Source organism: Enoplosus armatus, chromosome 21, assembly GCF_043641665.1.
Source record: "Enoplosus armatus isolate fEnoArm2 chromosome 21, fEnoArm2.hap1, whole genome shotgun sequence".
Lineage (NCBI taxonomy): Eukaryota > Metazoa > Chordata > Actinopteri > Centrarchiformes > Enoplosidae > Enoplosus > Enoplosus armatus.
Genome location: NC_092200.1, coordinates 6784709 through 6808542, shown reverse-complemented (window position 1 = coordinate 6808542; position 23834 = coordinate 6784709). Strand labels below are relative to the sequence as shown.

At 40.8% G+C, this 23834-nt stretch overlaps 4 protein-coding genes across 7 annotated transcripts; 3 read left to right on the top strand and 1 right to left on the bottom strand.

The window, feature by feature from the left end:
* The first annotated feature begins 1187 nt into the window (after window positions 1-1187).
* Window positions 1188-6397, top strand: LOC139304391 (regulator of G-protein signaling 20-like). The gene is made up of 5 exons (XM_070928323.1): window positions 1188-1282; window positions 2240-2400; window positions 5144-5227; window positions 5318-5552; window positions 6209-6397. The coding sequence occupies exons 2-5, from the start codon at window positions 2243-2245 to the stop codon at window positions 6395-6397; spliced, it is 666 nt and encodes a 221-aa protein (XP_070784424.1). The 5' UTR covers window positions 1188-1282; window positions 2240-2242.
* A 1169-nt stretch (window positions 6398-7566) lies between these two features.
* Window positions 7567-11150, bottom strand: lypla1 (lysophospholipase 1). 4 transcript variants are annotated; one of them, XM_070928119.1, is made up of 9 exons: window positions 10854-11150; window positions 10647-10678; window positions 10478-10543; window positions 10223-10270; window positions 10058-10128; window positions 9863-9936; window positions 8548-8649; window positions 8067-8243; window positions 7567-7977 (listed from the first exon to the last, which is right to left on the bottom strand). In XM_070928119.1, the coding sequence occupies exons 1-9, from the start codon at window positions 10920-10922 to the stop codon at window positions 7918-7920; spliced, it is 699 nt and encodes a 232-aa protein (XP_070784220.1). In that variant the 5' UTR covers window positions 10923-11150; the 3' UTR covers window positions 7567-7917. The 4 variants fall into 4 exon arrangements, with proteins under 4 accessions (XP_070784220.1, XP_070784221.1, XP_070784223.1 ...); XM_070928120.1 differs by having other exon boundaries at window positions 8067-8219; XM_070928122.1 differs by lacking the exon at window positions 8548-8649.
* Window positions 11151-11710: 560 nt separating this feature from the next.
* Window positions 11711-14446, top strand: mrpl15 (mitochondrial ribosomal protein L15). The gene is made up of 5 exons (XM_070928340.1): window positions 11711-11844; window positions 12024-12181; window positions 12666-12831; window positions 13757-13880; window positions 13979-14446. Exons 1-5 carry the CDS (start codon window positions 11740-11742, stop codon window positions 14314-14316), a joined length of 891 nt encoding a protein of 296 aa, XP_070784441.1. The 5' UTR covers window positions 11711-11739; the 3' UTR covers window positions 14317-14446.
* A 6391-nt stretch (window positions 14447-20837) lies between these two features.
* Window positions 20838-22284, top strand: sox32 (SRY-box transcription factor 32). Its single transcript, XM_070928439.1, is given in 3 exon segments — window positions 20838-20968; window positions 20970-21310; window positions 21590-22284. Coding segments are annotated over 3 exon segments (1167 nt in total).
* The last annotated feature ends 1550 nt before the right edge of the window (window positions 22285-23834 follow it).

Below are 23834 nucleotides of genomic sequence, written 5' to 3'. Positions count from 1 at the left end.
ATAAATCTGAGGGGTCATGACACGATTAATCGGGTAGGTTCTGCATAAATTTGTTTTAATATTTGTGGACTTTTCGGTATAATTTTACCTCTTTGTGCCTCAAACAGTTATTTAAAAGAAGACGTGAGAAGTTTAGAGGAGAAGTCTCTCTTTGACAACTCAGACATCTGAAGTGTTACAAGGGGCCCCGACTACACGCCTCCAAACAGGTTGGAGACCACTGGCTCAGCTATAGCTGTTAGATACATGTAGTGGAGTAAAAGTGCATCATTTCCCTCTGAAATTAAAGTATAAAACAGCATAAAATGGAAATACTCAAAAATTGCAATTACAACGGTATTTGTAAGCTGCTGTGCAGGCAGACGAAACTGTCAAGAAATATAATAGAGCTGTCAAATGAATAAATAAAACAATCTAAAACATTACATCCGTATTTATAAAACTCCATGTCTGCAGCCCTGCATGGGGCCAAGCTGCCCGCACACACACACACACACACACACACACACACACACACACACACACACACACACAGTCTTGAAGGCCAAACAGAGATCGTACAGGATTTGATTTATAATTCAGTTTGAAGAATCTCTGTTTTCTTGCACTGACTTAATCAAGTTGTACTTCTCTTGACTTGCTCTCCACTTGTTTCCTTCATCCTTTGGGGTTCCAGTGAATTAAACGGATCACTACTGCCCCCCGGTGGACACACGCGGTACTGGGCCTCCTGGGCGCGTGCATCAAGAGAAGGGAAGCTGCAGATGCGGGAATTTGGGTTTTCCACATGTTTGGTTGAATTATTCAGCCTTGGCGTCCAGAACTTGTTTCCATCTACTCCTCTAAAAGGAATTCATTCCCAAACTGACAGCTGGTCAGTCAGGAATCAAGAATTTACCTTTAATATTAATAAACCCCTTTATTTCCATGCAGTTTTATGAATGATCCCCTCATGTGGTTAAGATTATAATACATTTCTTCATCAGTTACTAGAAATGATCCAGATATCAGAAAGTTTATTGATAATACATCAGCAGCAGATCAGTAATCAATAACATCAATTCTACATGTTACTTGTGCATCTGTGGCAGCCTCGGTCTGTTCTGAAGAAGCCATTACTGTAACAGACAGCGCACATTGTGTTCTCGACGTTAGAGAAATCTTTTCACACTTGCGGCGAAACGCATGCGCGTAGAGGAAGCCAACTGGTTTGTGTCAAGTCGAGGCAGACGGATGTGATCGAGCCAAAAATCACCTGGATTCTGGCATTCATGGTGACACAGTGAGTACACATTTATATTCGACTCGTGAACAGCGTTTAAAATCATTCCGAACCCTCGTGTTTGTGCATCTTTTTGGGACAAACAAGGCGGATGGATGTCAGGATCCAGTGAGGCATGGAGCATCTTTATCTGGATACTCCAGCGAGCAGAAATAACAGCATTCATCTTCAAACAATCTGCACGAAAATGATAATACGGCTGATAAAACAAATGTAAATGTTTGCAAACGTGCTGTTTTTTGGCTTGAAAGGGGGGGGAAACCCTCGTGACTGTAAATTATCAGCCTTTCTGATCAAATAATTTCATTATGTTTCTATAAATGGCTGCACGCTGCTTGCTTCGGGGTCTTGAATCGACCATCGTGTGTGTGTGTGTGTGTGTGTGTGTCCTCCCGAGGATGCGACTGATGGATGCGATTGCTGCGGTCCAAGAGTAACGCCTTGTCGCTATCATTACCGCTCATCCCTCATAGACAGAGAGGAGGAGGAGGAGGAGGAGGAGGAGGGCGGTTGTTGCTCATCACAATCTGGTTTTGTTACATTCAGCATGATCCAACAAACCGGTAGGACATTTGCCTTTGGCTTCTCGAGCTCTTTGCGTTGCGATATCTGAACCTGAACGCCTTGATTATTGATTAAAAACCCGAAGATGTCGATCATTGAGGCTGCATCGCACAGAAGTTGACCCCACGCGTCATGATCGAAGTGCTCGTGCATTCCGCAAGACACCTTTTCCTCTCGTTTAAATTAGACAAATACGATCACTGCCATTCACAGAATTTCACGGTTATAACTGATCATGTTTGATTGCTTTATCGAGCAGGTTTAATTGAGGAAGATGCGGGCCTTCTTGGATCTGCTCAGACCTTCAGTCTCTTGTGATTTCTTGGATCTCGTGATGCTTAATGCGGTAACGGTCTTCCTGCCAGCTCTCACATGTGGTCTTCTCCCTCGCAGTCCATGGGCTCGGAGCGGGTGGAGATGCGTAAGAGACAGATGCAGGTTCATCAGGAAGCAGCTGCCAGTGTCCTCCAAGCGCGCCACAGAATGGGAAACACCCCCACCAACGCCTCAAACGCCTGCTGCTTCTGCTGGTGCTGCTGCTGTAGCTGCTCCTGGTAATGACACTCCGCTGCCTCCCACACAGCAGGGCTGGAGGGGGGGGGGGGCATGTGAGGGGGGGGTGTCTCCACGCACAGATTAACAGAGTTTTAACTGACACATTCTGGGTTGACATGATGGTTTTGGCTGCTAATTTGCTGTCGTCCATTCATTCATCTACACCCGCTTATTCTCTTCATTTGCATTACTAAACTTAATCAGTGTCTTTAGAAAGTACAAATTAAATTGTGTACCATATTTCTGAAAGATCGTGAGCCCCGTCTCAGAGCCAGAGTGGAAATAAATCACAAAAGTCCAGAGAAGAGCTGCAACAATTCGCTGATTTATCGATTACTCAATACACAGCAAATGAATCGGCAGCAACTCAACAGTTCACTTGATCAAGTCTCTTTTTTATGCAAAAAAATCACTCTTTAAAACATCAAATGTGACTATTTGCTGCTTTTCTCAGTTTTTTTTTATCATTGTAAATATATAATATAAAAATGCATTAATTTCAACTCCACATTACAAGAAAGTAAGCAGTTTTTGTTCTTACATGTCTATTTCCGGCCACGCCTGCCACACTACTTCGCTTGTACATTCGAATGCTTTTTAAAGGACCATCCTGTTGGTTTGACCTGTATTGATCCATTTACTGTGCATGTACATTATTCATACATACTACACTGTTACTGTTGATCATTCTGCCACAAATAATATCCATTATCGTTGTACTTTCATGCAGTGTAAAGGGCGAGTTGTGTAGAAGGCTGCCTGTGTGGCACATTAATATAATCCAACATCTGAGAGTTGATATTCCACTGCAGACCAGCAAAGGTTTTAATGCAAGAAGCCTCGAAACTCATTGTTGTTAGTCGTCATCCAGGTTTGTTTTTCTGCGAGTATATTGTAGTGAGTCAACGCAACAAGTTTGTGAATGCGATGCAGCAGATTTTGAGTCTTGCGGTCATGCTTTGGAAAATGTTGCCACTAAATAAGACGTCACAAGATGCTGGTAGATGAAATATGTTTATCACGTTTGAATTGAAAAGTGCAGAACAACTCACCATGTATTTGAAAATTGTATTTGAAGCATTAGAGGTACACAGATTTGTTACCAGACTGTACAGCCAGTGGAAAATCACACATTATGTACTTGTGACGTACTAAATATAATATGACACAGACGCATTCTGCTTCATTTTGTGATATAAAGATGTCCCTCTTGGCCTCATTTGGTAGTAGCAGCTCAATCGTTGATACAACTTGCCTTCTGCCTTCATCCTGCCACCCATTCAACAACACCACAGCCCACGCCATCGTCACACGCAGTGGTCCTGTGACCCACACTGGATCTCATTGGACGGAGACCTCGGGGGTTTTAATCTGTTTTGGAGTCATCGACCGTTTACTCGTGCTTCCTCTGAGAGCAGCCAACCTGTTGTGTGCAGAACACCGCCATGTTAATTCACTCCACTGAGGACGAGTAATACGTTTGGTCTCTACATCTAAATCAATTCATCTAATTGTTGCACAGCTACAACTGCCACATTCCCAGATGGGATGGCTCGCGGTGGACTCTCACCTGAGCCAATTAGTCTACAGCCAGCTGCTACATCAGGTGTTGGGAGCATTTTAATTAAGCACAGGTGATCCCCACGAGACGATGCGGACAGTTGACACACTTTACTATTTACGCAAAAGTTCCCAACGTTACCAGTAGATCATCCTGAATCTAGGTGTTCTGTTATTTCAAATGTGGAACAAACAACATACAGTGCATCCAATATAATATAATGGACCAATAGAAAACCAATACATGATTGATTGCTATACTGTAGTTGATATTGTAGCAGTGTTACATAACAAAAAGGCATATACTGTTGCTCACTATTTACTTCCATTTAAAGGGATAGTTTGACATTTTGGGAAATAGACTTATTTGTTTTCTTGCCAACTTCCTTGAGTCTTCTTGCCTGGCCAGAAAACAGTCCGGCATGTTTACAGCCCGTAAAACCATAAGGTTTCATTTTCTGTCCTAATTTTTTTGTATGGATTAAACAAATGAGATATGACGTGTTAATTAGTGAGCTTCAGACGTGCTGGGAGGCGTCTTTTGTTACCTTTGGACAGAGCCAGGCTAGCTGTTTCAGTCTTTGTGCTATGCTAAGCTAACTATCTGTTGGCTCTAGCTCCATACAGACATGAGAGAGTGGCATCAAGCTTCTCTGCAAGGAAGCAAATAAGCATATTTCCCAAAATGTCAGACTATTCCTTTAAGGGCAATCTACATCTCTGTACTATTTTACATTGTGCAGCAACAGTCTCAACCTGACAATAACTCTGTGTGCAAAGTGAGTTTGAAGAACTTCACTGAGCCCAGACCTCAACCCCATCCAACATCTTTTGTTGCTGCGCTGGAAGTTCAGGCCTTATGACCCGACATCAGTGCCCGACCTCACTGATGCTCTTGTGGAAAGCCTTCAGAGAAGAGTGGAGGCTGTTGTAGCAAGACTGAGATGCTCAACAGTCACACGGGGGTTTAATGTTCAGGTATCCACATACTTTTGGCAGGTGTGGTTTCATATTCTAACCATCTACATTATTTTTAGTAAGGCAGGCTGACATTAAATGGACTCGAGAGTTATTTTAAAAGCTCGGCTACAGTATCTTGGTTGCAAATCAGAAGAGTCTGACAAGCTATTTATGGCCGTTGATCAAAGAAAGTCTCATCTTGTGTTATTGTTTTTCTTCCAGTTTGACTGTTAGGAGTGAGGATGAGACAATACAAAGGTCCACTTTTGAGCGCAGGACAGAGGGAACCACTAACTGTGAAGAAAGGTAATGGCTGAACACTGTGACCCTTTCATGTGGTGAGAGAATTAAATAACAATGAACCAATATATCCACCGGTGTTTTTTTGTCTTTCAGCCTGAAGCCCACTCTGGAGGACGCTCGCTCCTGGCCGACGTCATTCGAAAAGGTGATGAAAAGTGCAGCCGGTCGCAGCTGCTTCAGGCAGTTCCTGCGGACGGAGTTCAGCGAGGAGAACATGATGTTCTGGCTCGCCTGCGAGGAGCTCAAAAAGGAGACCAACAAGACTGTGGTGGAGGAGAAAGTCCGTCAAATCTACGAGGACTTCATCTCAATCCTTTCCCCTAAAGAGGTGAGCCACTAAGATATTTGCTCAAGAGGACTAATCATCAACTAATGAAATAATCTAATTGATCTAATCGTTTGAGTCATTTATCAAGGAAAACATTTTCTGGTTTTCAAATGTGTGAACTTGCTGCTTTTCTCTGTTTTATTTCATTGTACATTATAATATTTGGGTTTTTGACTGCTGGTCGGACAAAATAAGCAGATTTAAAGGCATTATCTCGGGCTTTAGGAAATTGTTTCAGGCAGTGTTTGACATCTTACAGACTAAACAAAATTAACTGATCATGAAAATAATAATTTAGGGCTATTTTCATTATCTATTAATCCGTAGATTATTTTCTTGATTAATCACTTCATGTCATTTTGTCCACACAATGTCAGAAAAGGTCCCTCTTATAATTTCCCAGAACACAAGACGACCTCTTGTCCAACCAACAGTCCAAAACCCAAAAACATTCATTTTGAGAAAAAGGATTATTTGCTGTGATGCAGAGTGAAATGAGAAGACTGATATCACTCTCTTCACAAAGAGTGGTGTTGCTATTACATATCTCTCATCCTTTAATCTAACTAAGCGATGAATCGACTTTTCATTAGATTTTTATACGATGTGTTTACATTTAATAGAGCTTCAGTCTTTTATCTGCTCACCTTCTCCAGGTCAGTTTGGACTCCCGCGTTCGAGACGTGATAAACCGCAACATGCTGGAGCCGACCTCGCAAACGTTCGAGGACGCTCAGCAGCAGATCTACACGCTGATGCAGAGAGACTCGTACCCCCGCTACATAAACTCCACGGCGTACACAGATCTGCTGAAGAGCCTGGAGGAGCCTCCCCCTGAGCCATAGACTCTCCACTGCCACACACTTAGCTTTTCAAAATGGCGCATGCGTCCCACCCGAAGGAGTTTTGTGTTCCTGTTGGAGTCCTGCTATTTAGAGAAAGACAGACAGGAAAATGAACACTACTTAAAACCGGTCTTTATCCAGCTGTAACTGCTGTTTATTTACCCACGATTAGCTTACCAAAATACTTGGAGCAAACAAGAACAAATGCTTTGTCTAGCATCAGTTACTTGTTCGAAAACATATCTATATTTTTATATATTCCCTAGCGCTTGACATTGCACTTTTCTACCTTGTTTAATGAGGGAAAGCATGTATCTGTGAGCACTGCATTTGTATTTAGGTATATTGTGAGCCTTAATGCATATCCAGTTCTCGTAGAAACTAGTAGGTTTTATTTAACAGTAACTTAAGAAGAAGGAAAGTGCCTTGGAATAAGATCTTCTACACTAGCACCTTTGGTCTAACGTGAATGGTGCGACAATGACTTCATATGTTGGTGCTTTCAGCTCTTCTCAAAGATCAAAAGTTTTTACAACTCGATGAGCTGATACCCGGAAATAGATCTTGTCTGTGTGTTTCAATACTGTGATATTAGTCATATTATATTTAATTTAAACAAGACAGGGAAAAAAAACAACTGAATACATGACCATGACCACTGATACATTTGTGTATTTAAAAAAGGAATTTGTGTGAAATAGCTATTTGAATTCTCACAAATTAAATAAAGCACAATCGTATGTTGTTTTTGCTCTCGTGTGTCGTCAACATTCATAGGTTTTATTCTTTCACATGTATAATTAGAAATGCTTCATATGTGGATCACATATTAAGCTGCTTTAATGTCACATTTTTAATGTAATTCTTGCATATGTGCTTTGTTTGAAAAGGATTTATGTTAAGATTTATATAAATAATGAAAGATTCTACAGATTAGAGATGCAAAAGCAAATTATTTCCATTAGAATTAACTATTAACTCCAAGTTGATCCAAAAACATTAGATTTACAATCATTAAAAAAGAAGAAGCAAATACTCAAATTTGAGAAGCTGGAAGCAACAAATGTTTGCCGTTTTTGCTTGATGAATTTTCTTAATTAAATTAGTTATCGATTATTTATCGACTAATAAACTTGTTTCACTAGGCTACATTAATAAAAAGTAACATGTAACAACAGGCCATTTATTGTGAGATATTAGGAATTAAACCATAAAGTATAGCCCTAGTTATTCCAATACAAACGTTTCCTGCAATAAATGGCTTGTCTCAATGGCAAATAGCTTTACAATCAAGCAACTAATGTTACTCTACTGTAAGGACTGTGTGTGGCTCAAGGATGCAGCATCGTTTCAGTCATGCCTCTCCCGGGCTAACGTGTAGCCCCAGTAAAGTCTGGCTCTATGACTAGCAGCGTGGTTTTATTGTCAAGTAAAGTCTGTGGTTCCTCGTGTCCACGGTCACTGGAGTCCAACCCAAAGGACTCTGATGGTGCTGTGCGGGTGTGCGGCTACACCCGAGTTCACTCATCACTGATGGGAGGAAGCTGCTTCTCTATGAATCGTTTGATATCCACCATTTCCTGCACGGATGCAAAATAAAACAAAATATACATGTAATACAGAACGCAACTCGAGCTCCAGAGTCAAATGTGACTTTTCCTGCACTGACCTCTGGACAGGCGCTATGAGGTAGACCCCGATACGACTTGAAGCTGACGTTGGCTGGATTGATGAGGCTTTTCATCTTCTCTGCTGTCTGGCTGCCAAATACAAAGGGGACCAGGGGGTCGGCATCCCCGTGGCATTGTAGGACGTGCATGTCCTTGTTAGCGCTGCTGGCAGAAGCCTGAGAATAGAAGAGATTAGGATTATTCTTATTATCTGATTATGACAGATTATGACTTGGCTATGGGATATCCCTAAACCGGAAATTCAATTAAAGGAATAGTTCTCATTAAAATGAACACTGGGGGTATTTTAGTGCGTGGAACAACATTCAATTTCAACTAACAAACAAGATGGTGAATTTGAACTTTCAGGTGAAAACATCCTTTAAACTTCTATTTTTTATAGTTTTTACTGAATTACTTCTAAAAACTAAAAATCGGGAAAGTGCTGGTGAAATCTGGTGGGCGTCATGTTTCTTCTACCTGAGGGAAGGACTTGCGGAGAGGGAGCCAGCAGCTCAGAGCGACCACTCCAGCTAGCTTCTGCTGAGTTGTCAAAGCCGTGTAGAGAGACAATGCTCCGCCCTGGAAAGAACAAACCCAACACTTTGAAAAATAATAAATCCTTGTTACAAATCTCTTGTGCCTATCATCAACAGACACAAAAAGCCTAAAATAATCAGCATCATAAAAGCAAAGAATGGAGGTAATTTCAGGTTCCTATTGCATTAAAAAAAATGCATAAAAATTCTCTGTGTTTTAAACTGAAACCAATTTGGGATTTATCGATATGTAAGTAAAAGTCTGTGTTGCTGCAGAGCTAGAACTGAGCAAAGCCACACTGACAGATGTGATTTGTTGAGTCACAAATCTCTCAAGTTCTCATTTTGGTACTGACCTTGTGTGTCTATTCTGAAAGTTCAGGGGGTTACGTGCCGGACTATTTCTTGGCGATGCACAGTAACTTCCTGGAGTCTCTGCTAGTTGCCTGGCAACTGCTCAGAGACAAGAAATAATCCTGCACATAACCCACCCACCGAATTGTCATTCTTACACTTTGTTTTTTGTACAGATTAAACCAACGAGATATAACGTGTTAATTAGTGAACTTTAGCTGGTGGGTGGATGTTGTTACTTTGGGACAGAGCCAGGCTGGCTGTTTCCTTGTTTCTAAGCTCAGCTAACCAGCTGCTGGATGTACTCATATTTAATGAACAAATGTGAGAGTGGTATCAATCTTCACAGCTAACTCTCTCATCAAAAAGCCAATAAAAGTATTTCCCAAAATGTCAAACTTTTGCTTGAATCTTACACACCATTTTTGCCAAATCTTGTAATTCCACTCATTTAAATGTGTTTGATTCATGTGCTTTACTTTGAATAACATTAGAGAGTTGTGGATTTAGATGCTAACTGTACTCCCAAGTTTTTAAATCAATTACCTACAACACAACTCCTATTGATTTTATTTATTTCTATCAACTGAAGGAATGGCCTAAACAGTTTTGTGATAGAAGTTACTGTACAATTATTCTAATGAATAGTCACACTCCTAATTTTTTATCAGTATTAATCACTCCATGTTGAGTTTGTTCACTCCAAAGTAGCAGTTTGAATAATCAACATTTTTCTGGAAGCATGCTATGATGGTAGACCTGTGTTTTGGAGCATTTAATTAAGTGCAAAAATTTATATTTTGAGACTCTGCCACTTGAGAAGTACATAAGCGGTGAATCGCGGTGAATCACAGTAAAAACAGTGTTATGTAACGCATCATCTGCGCACATGCCACACTTACCTGTGAAAATCCACCCAGGATAATTCTGTGGGAAGGTATTCCATTCCTCACTTCTTGGTCTATCAAGGCTTTAACTGCAGAGAAATTAAAGAAAACACTTCAAATCTGACTTGCACAAGGCTCAATGTAACTCAAACAAAAAGGCAGCACATTCCTAACATGAGTACGAAGTTACATTGAAATGTACAGACGTACTGTTCTCTGACGCTCGTTTGATACCACTCTCATCTTCATCTGCATCTGGGCTCAACCCATAGATGTCAAACCTATACGTGAGAAGAAAAAAAAACATGCAAGGCTCATTGCGTACGTGACAACTGCAATGTATATTCAAATATGTTCAAATACTGTGACACTTACCAAGAAGGCATGGACATTCTCATGTTCAAAGAAACAGGCATGGTGGGACTGTAATCATTGCAGAAAAGTAACGTCATAATTTGGCTTAACTGCACAAAACATATGAATGTTGCTGAGAGTGTAAACAGAGTGTCAACAAGTTTACAATTACAGTGGAAGATGTAGACATTAAAAACTATATGAAGTTTTTAAGACTTTTCCAGCACTTGCAGACACCCTGTGTAAAATGTTAAAGCTGTTAAAGTGAATAGTTACGCGTGTGGACAGATGTATTTCACATGTGGTATCCTGATGCCTGCGAAAGCTTCTGCCCAGCCGTGCCTGTCATATTGACAATTAAATCAGTTTACATACTCCCTATGGAAAGACAGACAACAATAATTTTGCACCAGAGATAGAAAAAAAAAAAGCTGTCTTCACGTACCCCGTATCACCGAGGCCATGCAGAAAGATCACCTGTAAAATCCAAACACACATAATTGCAGAGCAGCTAATACAGCTAGCACAGCATGTCAGAATTTGGCCGCAGTTATATATGTAACGTTAGTTAGCTGGTAGTTATTGGACCCTACAGCTGCTTTTGGTCCTTCAACTAACTAGCTAGCTAGTTAGTGTTGCCTGGTTAACTCACCGCCGCAGTGGCTTTCCGGGCAGCAGGCACAATGGCAGGTAAAGGCGCTGACATGTTATTGCCGCACATACAGCGCTGAGGCAGCTGATATGTAGGGACAAGTTAGCTACTGTTAGCTAATACCGATATCCGCAACTACCAATCTGTGTCGATCTTGGTCCAACTCTAGCTGTCAAATGCCAAACAGTTGAAGGACAAATGTCGACCGGATATGGAGGTCAAGGTACCACCGCCTCGTATTGCCACTGGCAGTCGTGAATTTATTTTAGGAAGTTGAATTTTGTGGAAAATAATACACCGCCGGATCACACTAACAGCTAACACATTACTCGCCAGCTGCGCTTCGTAGTCCCGCCCCCTCCGCTACGTGATTGGCTGTCATCGGAGGTCCTTTAAAAATGCAAAGCAGCGATTGGTTCGATGAAATGTCAATTAAAGCTGCTTTAATAATTTAAATCCTCAACAATGACAGCAAAGCTCACTTCGGCACCTCAGAAATTACATTATATAACAATATAAGTAATAAATTACATATTAGATATATGGATTAAACATGTAGCATATTGTGTCGTGACCTTTGACACAGATTTTAGAAAAAAAAAGCTTTTTTTATTTGCTCTGTTTACCGATTAAACTTTTAATAAGTGATTTCTTTATAAATAATCTTTACTACATTTATGATAATAATAAGTTAACGACATTCACCAAACATGCATGAAATCCGACCTAAAATGCGTCACAGTGCAACAGTTTATCTGGTGCATTTTGACTACCGTGCTTTTATTTTGAAATGTCGCCGAGCTAACAAGAAGTACTTCCGCTCACCCCAGTCACGTGACCTGTATGTCCTTGGTTTGGTTATCTTTGACATGTGAGCAACAGAAACATGTCTTTGCCCAAAAAACCTGGTGGTAAAGCGTTAGATGTTTTGCAGAATCTGCCGCGGATAACTTTAGCAAACTTGCGGCCTGAACCGGGATCCAAAAAGGCGGTAAGTTGTAAGCTTTCTTCTTTATTACAGTTATCTTTAACAGCGCACCTTAGCTAACATAGCTGGTTAGCTTCTTATGTTAGCCAGTGGAGACAAATGCTAACCATCTGTCAGTGGTGTTGATAAGATGATACATTAGCAAGCTAGCATAAAGTTGCTCAAGTTTTCTTTAATTGTAGGATAAACGTCCGGGCAGAGGACAGCATGGTGGCAACAGAAGCGGCCGAGGACACAAAGGACAGCGACAGAGAGGCACCCGGCCTCGGCTGGGATTTGAGGGGGGTCAGACTCCCTTTTACCTGGTCATTCCTAAATATGGCTACAATGAAGGACACAGGTAAAAGCTTGTCACTCTGTTGTCCACCTTTCAAACTAACAAGTGAGTGTTTGGCGAGTAAAATGTACTATTTGTTGTTAGTTAACGTTACACTAACAAATAGATCACAGATAACAAGTTGTCATTAAAATGCTAGCAGAAGATACCCTTTATGCTTTTCTCCTTTTAGTTTGTCACAAAATAACTGGTGCATTTCTCTTACAAGCTTTCACAACTAGGGTATTTGTTTTTTTGGCACTACTTTGCCAATATTTCAATCAACTGCTCATGAATGAATGACCAACCACATATATCATAGTGTCCAGTAGTAAATGTAGTATTAGTGTTGTTACATACTGCATTTATGTTGTAGTTGTTGCACAGATGACAGATGATTTTTGTATTATATCTTCATTTGTTATTTTTTGCCACGCTGAGCACCAGATTCTGGTGATCACAAATTATTTTAACCAATTAACAACAATGTTTGTGTGCTCTTCCTCAGCCGCCGTTCTCAGTACCAGCCTCTTTCATTGAAACGACTGCAGTACCTGATTGATTTGGGACGAGTCGACCCAACCCAGCCCATAGACCTGACCCAGCTAGTCAATGCCAGAGGAGTGACAATCCAGCCTCTGAAGAGAGACTATGGAGTCCAGCTCGTAGATGAGGTACTCGCTGCATGCTTAGAGACTCTTTCACACCGAGCATGGATTAGAGTCAGAAAGTTGTTCACTCATCTCCAAAGGTTAAAAAAACACTTAACACTCTCTCTGAGAAAAACAATTTAAGTTACTGCCTTATCTCTTTAAAGTTGTGGGAATGCATTCAGTATCAGTGGGAGAAACAAGATTAGAGAAAGGATTTGGATTATGTTTTGGCTAAATTGGGAAATATTGTCATTTTTGTCAAAAGAAAATAATCTCTATTTCCTGGAGGCTTTATGTGTTACTACAAAACTTAAGGGAACTACTTATTTCTCCTGGCCTTGATAAGTAGGTTTAGGAGATGGATAGAGGGTCCAGTCATTTCTTCTTATTCCTTGTTTTATGTTCAATGAGGCTTGAGAAATGGCCATATTACTAAATTACTGTACCAAGTGTAGCTGTAGAATATAAAGCAGCTTTTTTTTGCAAACAAGTATTTTCACCATAGGAGTTGCCAGTGTGCCTCATTGTTACTATAAACATATATATTAAATAATTTATATGAAGCTACAGGGAGAAGGCACAATTCTGACAGCAAATTATGGATTTGGAGAGAGAAAGAACTTAATTTCAATGTCAACACTAGAGTTTTGTTTTGATTTGTGTCAAAACAACCTGTTGAGTGATCTGATTACAATTAGGATATACAACCATTCCAATGTAAAACATAAAATGGTCCTAAGTGCGTGTTTTAATTGCTGAATAATGACGTCAGGTATTCAGGATTCAAAACAATGGGTGACTCTGTGGCTCTGGATCATCTTGTACCAGTAGGTGGCGCCACATAATAATGTTGTCATTCTGTCACAGTTGGAGTTTTTGACCCCTGTTTTTATTTTCACCCTGCTCTAACACAAGTTCACCTTTTTCTGTGTATTCTCCGTTCCAGGGTGCCGACATTTTTGCTGCAAAAATCAACATTGAGGTTCAGAGAGCTTCTGAGGGAGCTGTAGCTGCTATTGAGAGGAACGGGGGGGTCATCACTACCAGTTTCTATGATCCTATAAGTCTTGGTAACTAATGAATGATCAGTCTTTTGCACTCACCCACATTAAAGCTCTTGTTGTGTATTTAAGATAATAAACCTTAAAATATTCTCCTTTTTTTGCAGGTATTCTCATCAAGCCTGTCCCATTCTTCATGCGTGGGCAGCCTATTCCAAAGCGAATGTTACCAGGGGAGGCTATGGTCCCTTATTACACAGATGCTGAAAACCGGGGTTACTTGGCAGACCCAGAGAAGATCCGGCAGGCCCGACTAGCCCTGGCACAGAAGTATGGATATATTTTGCCAGACATTTCAAAGGATGAACTGTATCACATGCTCTCCATGAGGAAGGATGTTCGACAGATCTTCTTTGGCCTCGCTCCAGGCTGGGTCGTTAACATGCCGGAGAAGAAGATTCTGAAACCCACTGATGAGAAACTTCTGAAATATTACAGTTCATAGGTGTGAGGAATAATAAATGTTTATGTACAGTATCTCATGTACAAAAATCAAAAATACTGAGTTTTGGATGTTAAAAACGTGTAAAAAAAGTCTTGGACATGTTTCCATTTTATATTAAAAAATGTGGAAAAACGGCATTCTGTGTCTAAGAATGAAGTATTGTCATTAAACTTTATCTTGAAAACTACATTTTCTAACATTGGTGTAGTCATGTCAATAGAAGGAATTCATTTTTGGTGTAATTCATTATTATTTCTTTGCTCCCGAGTGGCTGACGTCTGACGGCCTCGTGTCGAAGCACAACTGGCCTGTGCGGCATGATGGAAGGAACGTGAACTGTAACAGGTGAGGGGGAAATAAGGCAAATAAGATAACTCAAAGAATGAAAACAGGAAACAGATGCCTAGTGATGTGTGTTACTTGTCAAATGGGTTGCCTAGGCCCTAGAAGGGGAGTTTGAAATTAGTCATAGGCAGCTGTATCCTGGTGTGGACGTTCAAAAGATCCCTCTCACCCCCCTCTTGGAATACAATCACAGGCAAACACATACATACAGCTTTGCCCGGTTATGCTTTAGAGACATGAAAATGTCATGAATAAATGTTTATGCTTTGATATCTGAGGAAACGACCGTGACGTAGACTAACCTTCATGTTTATCACTTAAGAATGTCACTCACCTTCCCAAAGTTCACACTTTCACTGAGTTTACATATTTCCAGTCTCTTTTTTTTTTTTTTAAGTTCACAGTGTTGAGATTTTGAAGTGATAGGCAGGTGGTTGTAATGTAGATTCTCATCAAGATTTTGAGAGATCACAATCAACGTTTTAAAAGCAATTTACACCTGTACCAGAATATACTCGGGTAGGTTTTGGCTTGTATTTGAACTCTCCATTACGCTCGTGTTTATTTTTTGAAGTCAAAATGGCACACTCACTATAAATAACTTGGTATTTTACGCAGATATTGTCTTAAGGGACGCTGCCATAGAATTTCTGCTGGTATAAAAACACTTTATCAAAGGAAGCATATGTTTGTGTGTGGAACACTACGAGCATTGTGTTTGTAAGTCCCCCCATGTTAGTTAGTGGTAGGCAGGTCTCAATTATGCGGGAATAAAAATAAAAAGTGATACACCAAACTGAGTTACATATAAGGGATTTTATTCAGTCAGTTTTTGTGTTTAATAGAAAAACTGTATTTTTAAGGGGAGTTCCTTACACTATTTGAAAATGAGTGTTTTCCTGAATCTCAAGTATCCAATAAACCACACAAGTAGTGGATACGTACACAGCCGGCCCTGCCAGGAAAACCGGCCCAAATCCTTACAGCATAATACTTTAAATAAATCACGCCACAGGAAAGAAACAGCACAATCATTGTTTATGGCAGAACTACAGTGCTTATCTTCAAAGCAGCAGATCCTTTTGAATTCGTATCAGGTCTCAGACGAGCACAAGAGAGAAAAAGAGTGAGCTAACGGTTTGTGGAAAGGCACAAACAGCAACTCTGTGAATGTGTGGCTGCAGAAAAGAGTAAAGAAATCAAATCAAAGTATTTTCTCTGTCAATTACAGTTCATTCACTTTGGCTAAAAAGATTTGTCAGTCTGTTTTAGGAAAGCATTTTATCTCTGGTTTCTGCTCCAAATAATCTAATGTCTGAGTCTAACCAGTTCACACTATTTAATTAAACATTCAAGCATTGCTGCTGGAGCTGAGCAGGCCAGATTGTTTTGGTTATCTGCTGCCTTGAATGAGCCATTTAAGACAGACATAGATATCACGGTGTCTCACAGGTCTCAGTCTAGTTCCAGTTAATAATTAGGGCTAATTACAGCTAAATGCAGCTGTCTGCTGAGGAGAGACGGTGTGGATACATACATATATGCTGCAGGGGAACTTGAAGACAAGCTGTGTCCAAAAACATGGATGTAATAAACACCCTGCTGTGGCAATAAGCCACTAACATCCAAAGCTCAGCTGTCCAGGCAATAAGAGACCTGGAAGACTTATTCAATTCCTCAGATGAGACTCTTATCAGTGGTGGAATACAATTCCTAATTTACAAAGAATAGTGCTGTTTTTCCACCATGAGTGGAGCTTTGCCTCGTTAGCCAGTCTCAGTCAGAGCAAGTCTGCATGATTCAATGCAATTAGAGAGCAGCGTGACGACAGTTTAATGGACAAAAGAGCCAGACTGAAGATTTAAAGGATGTTTTCTTGAATGAATCAAAATTCTTGACCTGTTTATCACGACTAAGTCTTCATTGTTAGTCATTTGTCAACTAAATAATAATTCATATTGGATTTTAAAATGATGGGGACTGCAACTATTGACTATTTCCATTATCCATTAGTCTGTTGATTACTTTTAAGATTAACTGATTCATTGTTTAGTCTAAATAATGACAGAAAATAGTAAAAAGCCACGAATCAATCAATTATCTTCATAAAATCCTTGAGACATACTATCTGTAAAAGTATTTTAATCCCCTTTCTCACACTTTTTCTCATATTCTTTTTTCTAACTTTTTTATTATTTACTCACTATTTATTTTTCTTACTTCTTAATTTAATTATTTGATTTCATCCTCTCACGTCTCAGTTGTATCGTACAAATGTCCCGTTCAAAGAGGCCTGCTTGAGTTCAAAGAGCGAAAGGTGACGTCTTCACATTGCTTGTTTTATCCAAAACACAAATTTACAATTATGTAAAACACAGAAAAGCAGTAAACAGTGAATGTTTGGTTGCTCAATAAATGTGATAAATGATTAATCAACTGTCAAAACTTGGTCAATCAACTAATAATTTCAGCCCTGAAATGATGTGAGATGAATAAAACCAGTGCAAAAGTGCAAAAGGCCTCAGTTCTCTTTTGGCTTTGCATCCTGCACATTGCATCACCTGGGCTTGCAGGTCTGAGCTGTGTTTGAAGTCTGGCTGAGCCCGGCCTGTTATCTCTGCTCAGAGGTGGGGGCATCATTGTGTTCTGCTAATGAGGCTACATTAAGCCTGTCTACACCAGGGGGCATGTAATCCTCTCAGCTGGCCTGACGTAGGGCCGGGCAGGGCGCTGTTTACACGGGGAGTGTGGAGGCTAGCGCTCAGGACCCCGGCCCCGGTCTATACTGTTGAGTCTGCTCAAACATGTGATTAAGGAGAAGAGGTGGGGGCACACACCACTGCATAGAATGGTGTCTGAGTCTTGACAGAGTATATCTTAATGCTGGCCTGCTGTGCCCATACAATACAACACAATGCAATACAGTCCCTCGCTGCGAAGATCATGGTCGCCTGACACAGCAGTATTATATTCCCTTCACACCTTCCAGCTATGAAACAATGCAGCTCTTTATGAATGAACCACTGTAAGGAAAGTCGGTGGGATGGCACCGAGGTTGGAATACAGTGCTTCATTATCAGACTGTAGTTTTCCTCTATTTCTTCTTTGGAAAGACATCTCCAGGTCGGCAAATCCTGCACCAAACAGGCACATATCCATAATAAGAGAGGAGAAGAGCCTGGAGTCAAGTGTTCAGCAGCTCCACACCTAGAAAATGTGGACTCAGGTGATCCAAACCATCCTTTTCATTGCGGTCAGACTGTGGACAAGAGCTCCAAATCCAGCCAATATTCAACCCAAACATCATCCAGAGTTGCCGAGAATCCACCAGGGCCTTTGTAAATCCTGCTCAGTTGTTACTGTATCTCCTGCAGGTCCTTTATAGCGCACAGCTCTACCTGTGCCAGCCTGGCCATCACTGATCCACAGTGAAGAAGGAGAGGAGTGTCCCATATATGAGTTCTGTCCAATACAATGGCACATTGTGATCAGAAAGCCACTGAGAACAATCCCTATTCAGAAAGCATAGTGCCCATTCAGCTGCAGGCTTGTTTGGCTCCAGACAATGCAATGATACCCTACTGTCACCTCATAGATTAGGATTCATTAATAGGGCCGGAAATAAAGCACAAATTTTTTTTTTTAATAACAACAGCAAAACGATGTCACATAAACGTCCCGATGGGAAATTAACGCACAAACAGAAAAGTTAAAGACATTAAAACGACAATATTCAAACTTCAAACCCAGATTTAAACCTCCCCCCTTCACCCCAAACACTGTCTAATATTTAGCCGACTCAACTCGCAGAGAGGCTCAGCCGAAACTGACGTTATTGTATTCACGCTGCGTCGTTCAAGCTAATTGATTAAATCCATTAGTGCTTTTCACAGAGCGTTGGAGCGTGCGTCCCGTTTAGCACCGCGGATGTGGATTCAACCTCTAATTCTGACAACATGTGAAGAAGAAAGACCCCCCCCCCCCCTCCTCTCCACTAAATACTAACAAACTATAAAGAACCGCGGTTTATTTGGATGAATAGTTCTCTCTTAAATATTTATAAAGATCTAAATTTCTCAGGCTCACATTGATTTCCTGAGATGTTAAATGTTATCTCCCTCTCAAAGCCACTCTGTCAGTTTCGACTGATACAAGACGGTTTGAGTCTGTTTGTCGAAGGGAGATGAGGAGCACAGAGTAAAGAACATGCCTTAATCAGTTCTGTCATTGAATTTGCCAATGTCACAGTATTGATCCGGCTTTTTGATTAAGATATCAAGCTCCATTAGGCCTGATTTACTTCTTTCTGCAGGGTTAAAAGTCCAAAAAGCTCCTACGGAGGACATTCAGTTAATATTAAAGTGTGCATGAGTTTACAGTCTTAAAAAGTGGAGACTTTCTGGTGTTTAAATTGTTGTAAAATGCACTTTTAGATCACAACAAAAACGACCAAACTGCCCTGCTTGCCCTTGTGTATTAACCCTCTCTGCTCCAAACATAATACACAGTATTTACAATTTAAAGAGGCCGCATGAGTGACTCGTCTGCCGGGACAAAGCAGTGCAGGTGCAGGTATTACCGTGGCTCGGTCACTCCGTGTATTGCAGATGTAACGTCGCCGCTGTCAGCATAATGGCAATCTATTGTCTGTGTAATGTTTGTCGCCAGATATTCATTGAAACCATACAGAGGAAGCGAGCACCTGTAATGACATCCTATTATATTAAAGTGGGATCACACGCCTGAAGAGTTTCTGTAGAGATCATTAATGCTGGATACACAACATTTGAATCACTTTATTTTTGTCGTTTTTAAGTCTAACATCCCGATGCTATTCTTATTGGCCTGTAGGAGCTTTTCAGTGGTTTATCATACTTTTTTAAATCATTATAATGTCGTTGCAGGGACTTTATATGTAGGCTATGTATTGTGCTTTGTGTCACCAAAATAAAGCCATTATTTTTTGTTTTTAGTACTCAGAAGTGAGTTTATTCTGGTATTTATGCACTACATGGCATTTAAATCCTAAATCTCCTAGAATTAAAACATTCCTATGATATAAATAACCCCCCAATAAGTGTGTCTGTGTACTCAAAAGCAAGCGATAGCTTATTTTACATGTATTCCTTGTAATATTCATATGACTGGTTAAAGTTTTTGATGGGTTTGTTTACCTTCAAAATGTCATTTTGAGCTGCATTATTTTTAAATAGCACACCACTTGTGGAGAGCCGCCCGAAGAAATGCTGCAGATATATAACTTATAGGCTGAAAGAGAAAAGCTGCAGCCATCCTGCGATAGTTTCTGTGAGTCAATACACACTAGTTCAATACACTTTTGTCTCTTTGATTGAGCGCCAAAGCTCCGGTGTTTCATCGGTTTATATTTTTTCTCATCTTTAATTCAGATTGATAAAAGTAAGAAGCAGCTGTTTCAGTGTTTTGATGTCTTATAGGTGAGCTCATCACGCCCCTTTGTACACACCTATCAGGTTTTTTTTGTGCGGGGCAAATATTTGTGTGTGCGGTAATCGTGTAATAAACACGCCTTGATCATGTTTGTTTCAGTCCTGTAAAATGTACTTTGATAGAGACAGTGGATGGCCGATAAGAGCTGAGAGCCACAATGTAATTAGTAACCAGCCCTGCCTCCTGAAAACTTTGATGTCCCCCTATCAATACCCTGCCTGCCTTTCAGGGCCTATTGATTAGATTCCATTTCTCTCCAACAGGCAAAGCTGTAATTTGATTTTCCTAATATGTTTTTTCAAAACTGAAACCTGATTTTTCCTCCAGATTCTTCAGGGACTGTCAATTTGTTTGCACAAACATTAAAAAGAAGCCTGAGCAACACAAAAACATGCAAACATATTTGTCTGAAGCAATAAAAGGAGGGTAGAAGATGATCTAAAATCTCGAGTTATACAAACAGGAGAACCTATAAAAGACTCAAACAAGCTGTTCAGCCTTCTTAATATGAAGTGGCTCTATATGTTTATATGTTTTAGGCTGTAATTATGTCACCATAAAGAGGCAAACACTGCATGGCTTATTTGGCTCAATCTGGAGATGAAATGATGAAATGGTGTTACATTATATAACAGCTTGATTGTAGATTATTACAGACTCATGACTCCCCATCTGAAGTTTCGTGAGGTCGTTGATTGGGGCGTCAGATGGGCCTATCACCGACCCGAGAAAACACCTGGAATTCACACCTTAAATCCACTCCTCCCGGCCTCCTATTGGTGGAGCGCCCACATATATCCGTCACTGTGCCTCACCGGGAGGATGACAGCGGCCTGCAGCAGAGCCACAACCCCATCATCACCATCTGTAACCATGCGTTTCAGCCACGACCCCGCCGCCTTCCAGCTCTGCGCAAACAGCGCCATGTTCGAAAGCGAAGACTCGGGCTCCGCAGACGGGGAGCAGATGACCGAGGTGCGCTCCCCGAGTTCAGGGCCCTCCAGCCCGCTGTCCGTGAACTCGGACTCCAGCTGCGCCAGCCCCGAGGCCAAGTCTGCCTCAGCGCAGCAGAGAGTCAGGAGGCCCCTGAACGCCTTCATCATCTGGACTAAAGAGGAGCGCAGGCGGCTGGCGCATCTTAACCCAGACCTGGAGAACACGGATCTGAGCAAAATACTCGGTAAGACTTTGATTAACAGCCTGAAATTGTTATTAATAGGACTAGTTTCCCAAGTGTCCCTATGTTTCCTCCTAAACATATTTAAAATGTTTGATGTTTGACGTTCTTTGGCCTAGAGAATGTCTCATATGCTGAAAACCACTATAATCTTAGTTCAAAGGGTCTGATAAGAGCTCAGTATCATAAAAAGCCTCAAAATGATTAAGGTTCACATGTAAGTTTTTAATTGTTGTCATTGGTCAACTGTATGCAGATCATTAACCCCATGTGTTCCTGCAGGAAAAACCTGGAAGGCCATGTCTCTGGCTGAGAAGCGTCCTTACATGCAGGAGGCTGAGCGCCTGAGGGTCCAGCACACCATCGACTACCCCAACTACAAGTACCGGCCCCGCAGGAGGAAGCAGCTGAAGAAGAGCTCCAAGCCTCAGGGTGCAGATGCCTCCTCTTCCCTCCCCTCGCTCTGCAGCCCAGGCTTCACGGTGCCCTACAACCTCACCTACCTGCTCCAGAACCAGCAGCAATCCTACCCAAGCACGCCCACTTACCCAAACTCCCCAGCTAACTTCACCTCTTTGCACAGCAGCTACTCGAACACTCCAGTGTTTCCAGACTCAGCAGCAGGAGACGTTTTCCCAAATACGCCTGAGGTGTACCCAAACCCTCCCGCATACCCTTCAGAGCCTCAGGTGTATTTTGGCAGTCAGCACGGGCACACGCCGTATGGTTTCTCAAACTCTACAGGCCCCCATGTGGATCAGGGGGAGGCCAGGCTCTACGGGGGCCTGCTGGGCCCTGCTGGGCCCTCCCTGGAGTTTTACCTGGAACAGGTTCAGCTGGACATGCTGTACGATCTGGACCGCAGCGAGTTCGAACAGTACCTGGGTCCGAGCCCTCACAGGCCTGAGTCAGTGGATCCCAGCAGCAGCAGCTTCCACCAGCAGAGCAGCCACAGAGAGAGACGCTCGCTGTCCTAAAACTGCTAAAGATGCTGTATTTATTTCAGTCATTTCAGCGTGACATTTGATAATGACTGCTGAAAGTGTATATTGTGTATTTTGTTTTTGATGAGTTGTGTTCTTAAATGTCTTCCAGTGTAATTCTAATGTATCAATAAATAATTAATTCAACTTACAATGTTCATGTCCTTATTAATATCTTAAACATTAGATAGATGGCAAGATAAACAGCTTAAAACAATTAAAAAGCCATATTATTTTTGATATGGCAGGTGTTAAAAGACCAATCCATTGATTTAGAATCACACTTTCATAAAGTTGAGACAGATTTTATGAGGAAGGGTCAAAAGTAAACTGACATTTGGTCCCTAGAATAGGTCAAGGCTGCAAAAATACTGGATACTACACTTCCCATAATGCAACTTGATAGCAACTTTTTGTTAGACTTTTTGTTAGACCGTCCATGCATGTGTCTTTCAGAAAACGTGACACCTTTTTGGTTTGTAACCTCGGATAACCCTCAGTGACATCATCAGGGGTCAACACAGGTTGAGTTCATTTATTTTGGAAAACTGCCCTGTTTTTATCAATGATGAACATTTTATAATATTGTGTTAACATGTACTATTTTGCATCCTGGAAGTTAACATAAATTTAACTTCAAATAAAATATGAATATTGGATAAATTACATATTCATGTATGCAAATTTACAGGTAAAACTCAAATGAGGTCAAACAGTGCATTGTCTCCCTAGTTAGCATTTATAAGCATGAACATATAATAAATGGTTTATAAAACATTATAACGTAAAGCAAATGTAAGTGTTTGTCGATGTATTTGTCAACAACTATAACAAAGGTAACAACATGAATGATAATGTAGTAAAACACAGTTGTAATAGTCTTCAGAACAGAAGTTATAATTGTTGACAAACTGATCTTGTTGTGTGTGACTGCTAATGATTTTAAATATCTGTTACATTAAACAATGTCAGAGCTATACTACCCACCCAACTGTTGACACACTGTTTTATCTCCATCCTCATGTCTTTCTTGGCTCAGAGAGGGAAGTCGGGTGGGCGCCAGGGGCATAAACTTCCCAACTTCCTGTTTCATTTTAAAACATTTCACAAAGGCTCTAAAAATATGTCCAAAAATCGACATATCTCCAAACTCATACGACTTTGGCTGCCAAATGTTTACCCATTTATGAAAATGTTTACTTCCCTGCCCTATATTTTCTGTGTCAGAGCCTCGAGGTCGAACTCTGTCCTGGACAGATATAAGATGTCAGATGAACCCCTTTAATGCTCCCACACAGTAAAAAACAACAGTGTTTTTATTTCCCTCTGACACAACAATAAAACTATATTCCTCATTTCAACTGACCACACAGGTTTTTAATTACACCAAAAGTATACATTTGAAAATCTGCACAGATTTGTCTCCATTAAAGTGAAATAAACACATTTACACATCTCTATGGTTGAAAGCAATGACAAAACACAATTTTATGTGAAATGAACAAACAATCCTGCACATGTCGATCAGTTGTATCAGTGAGTTT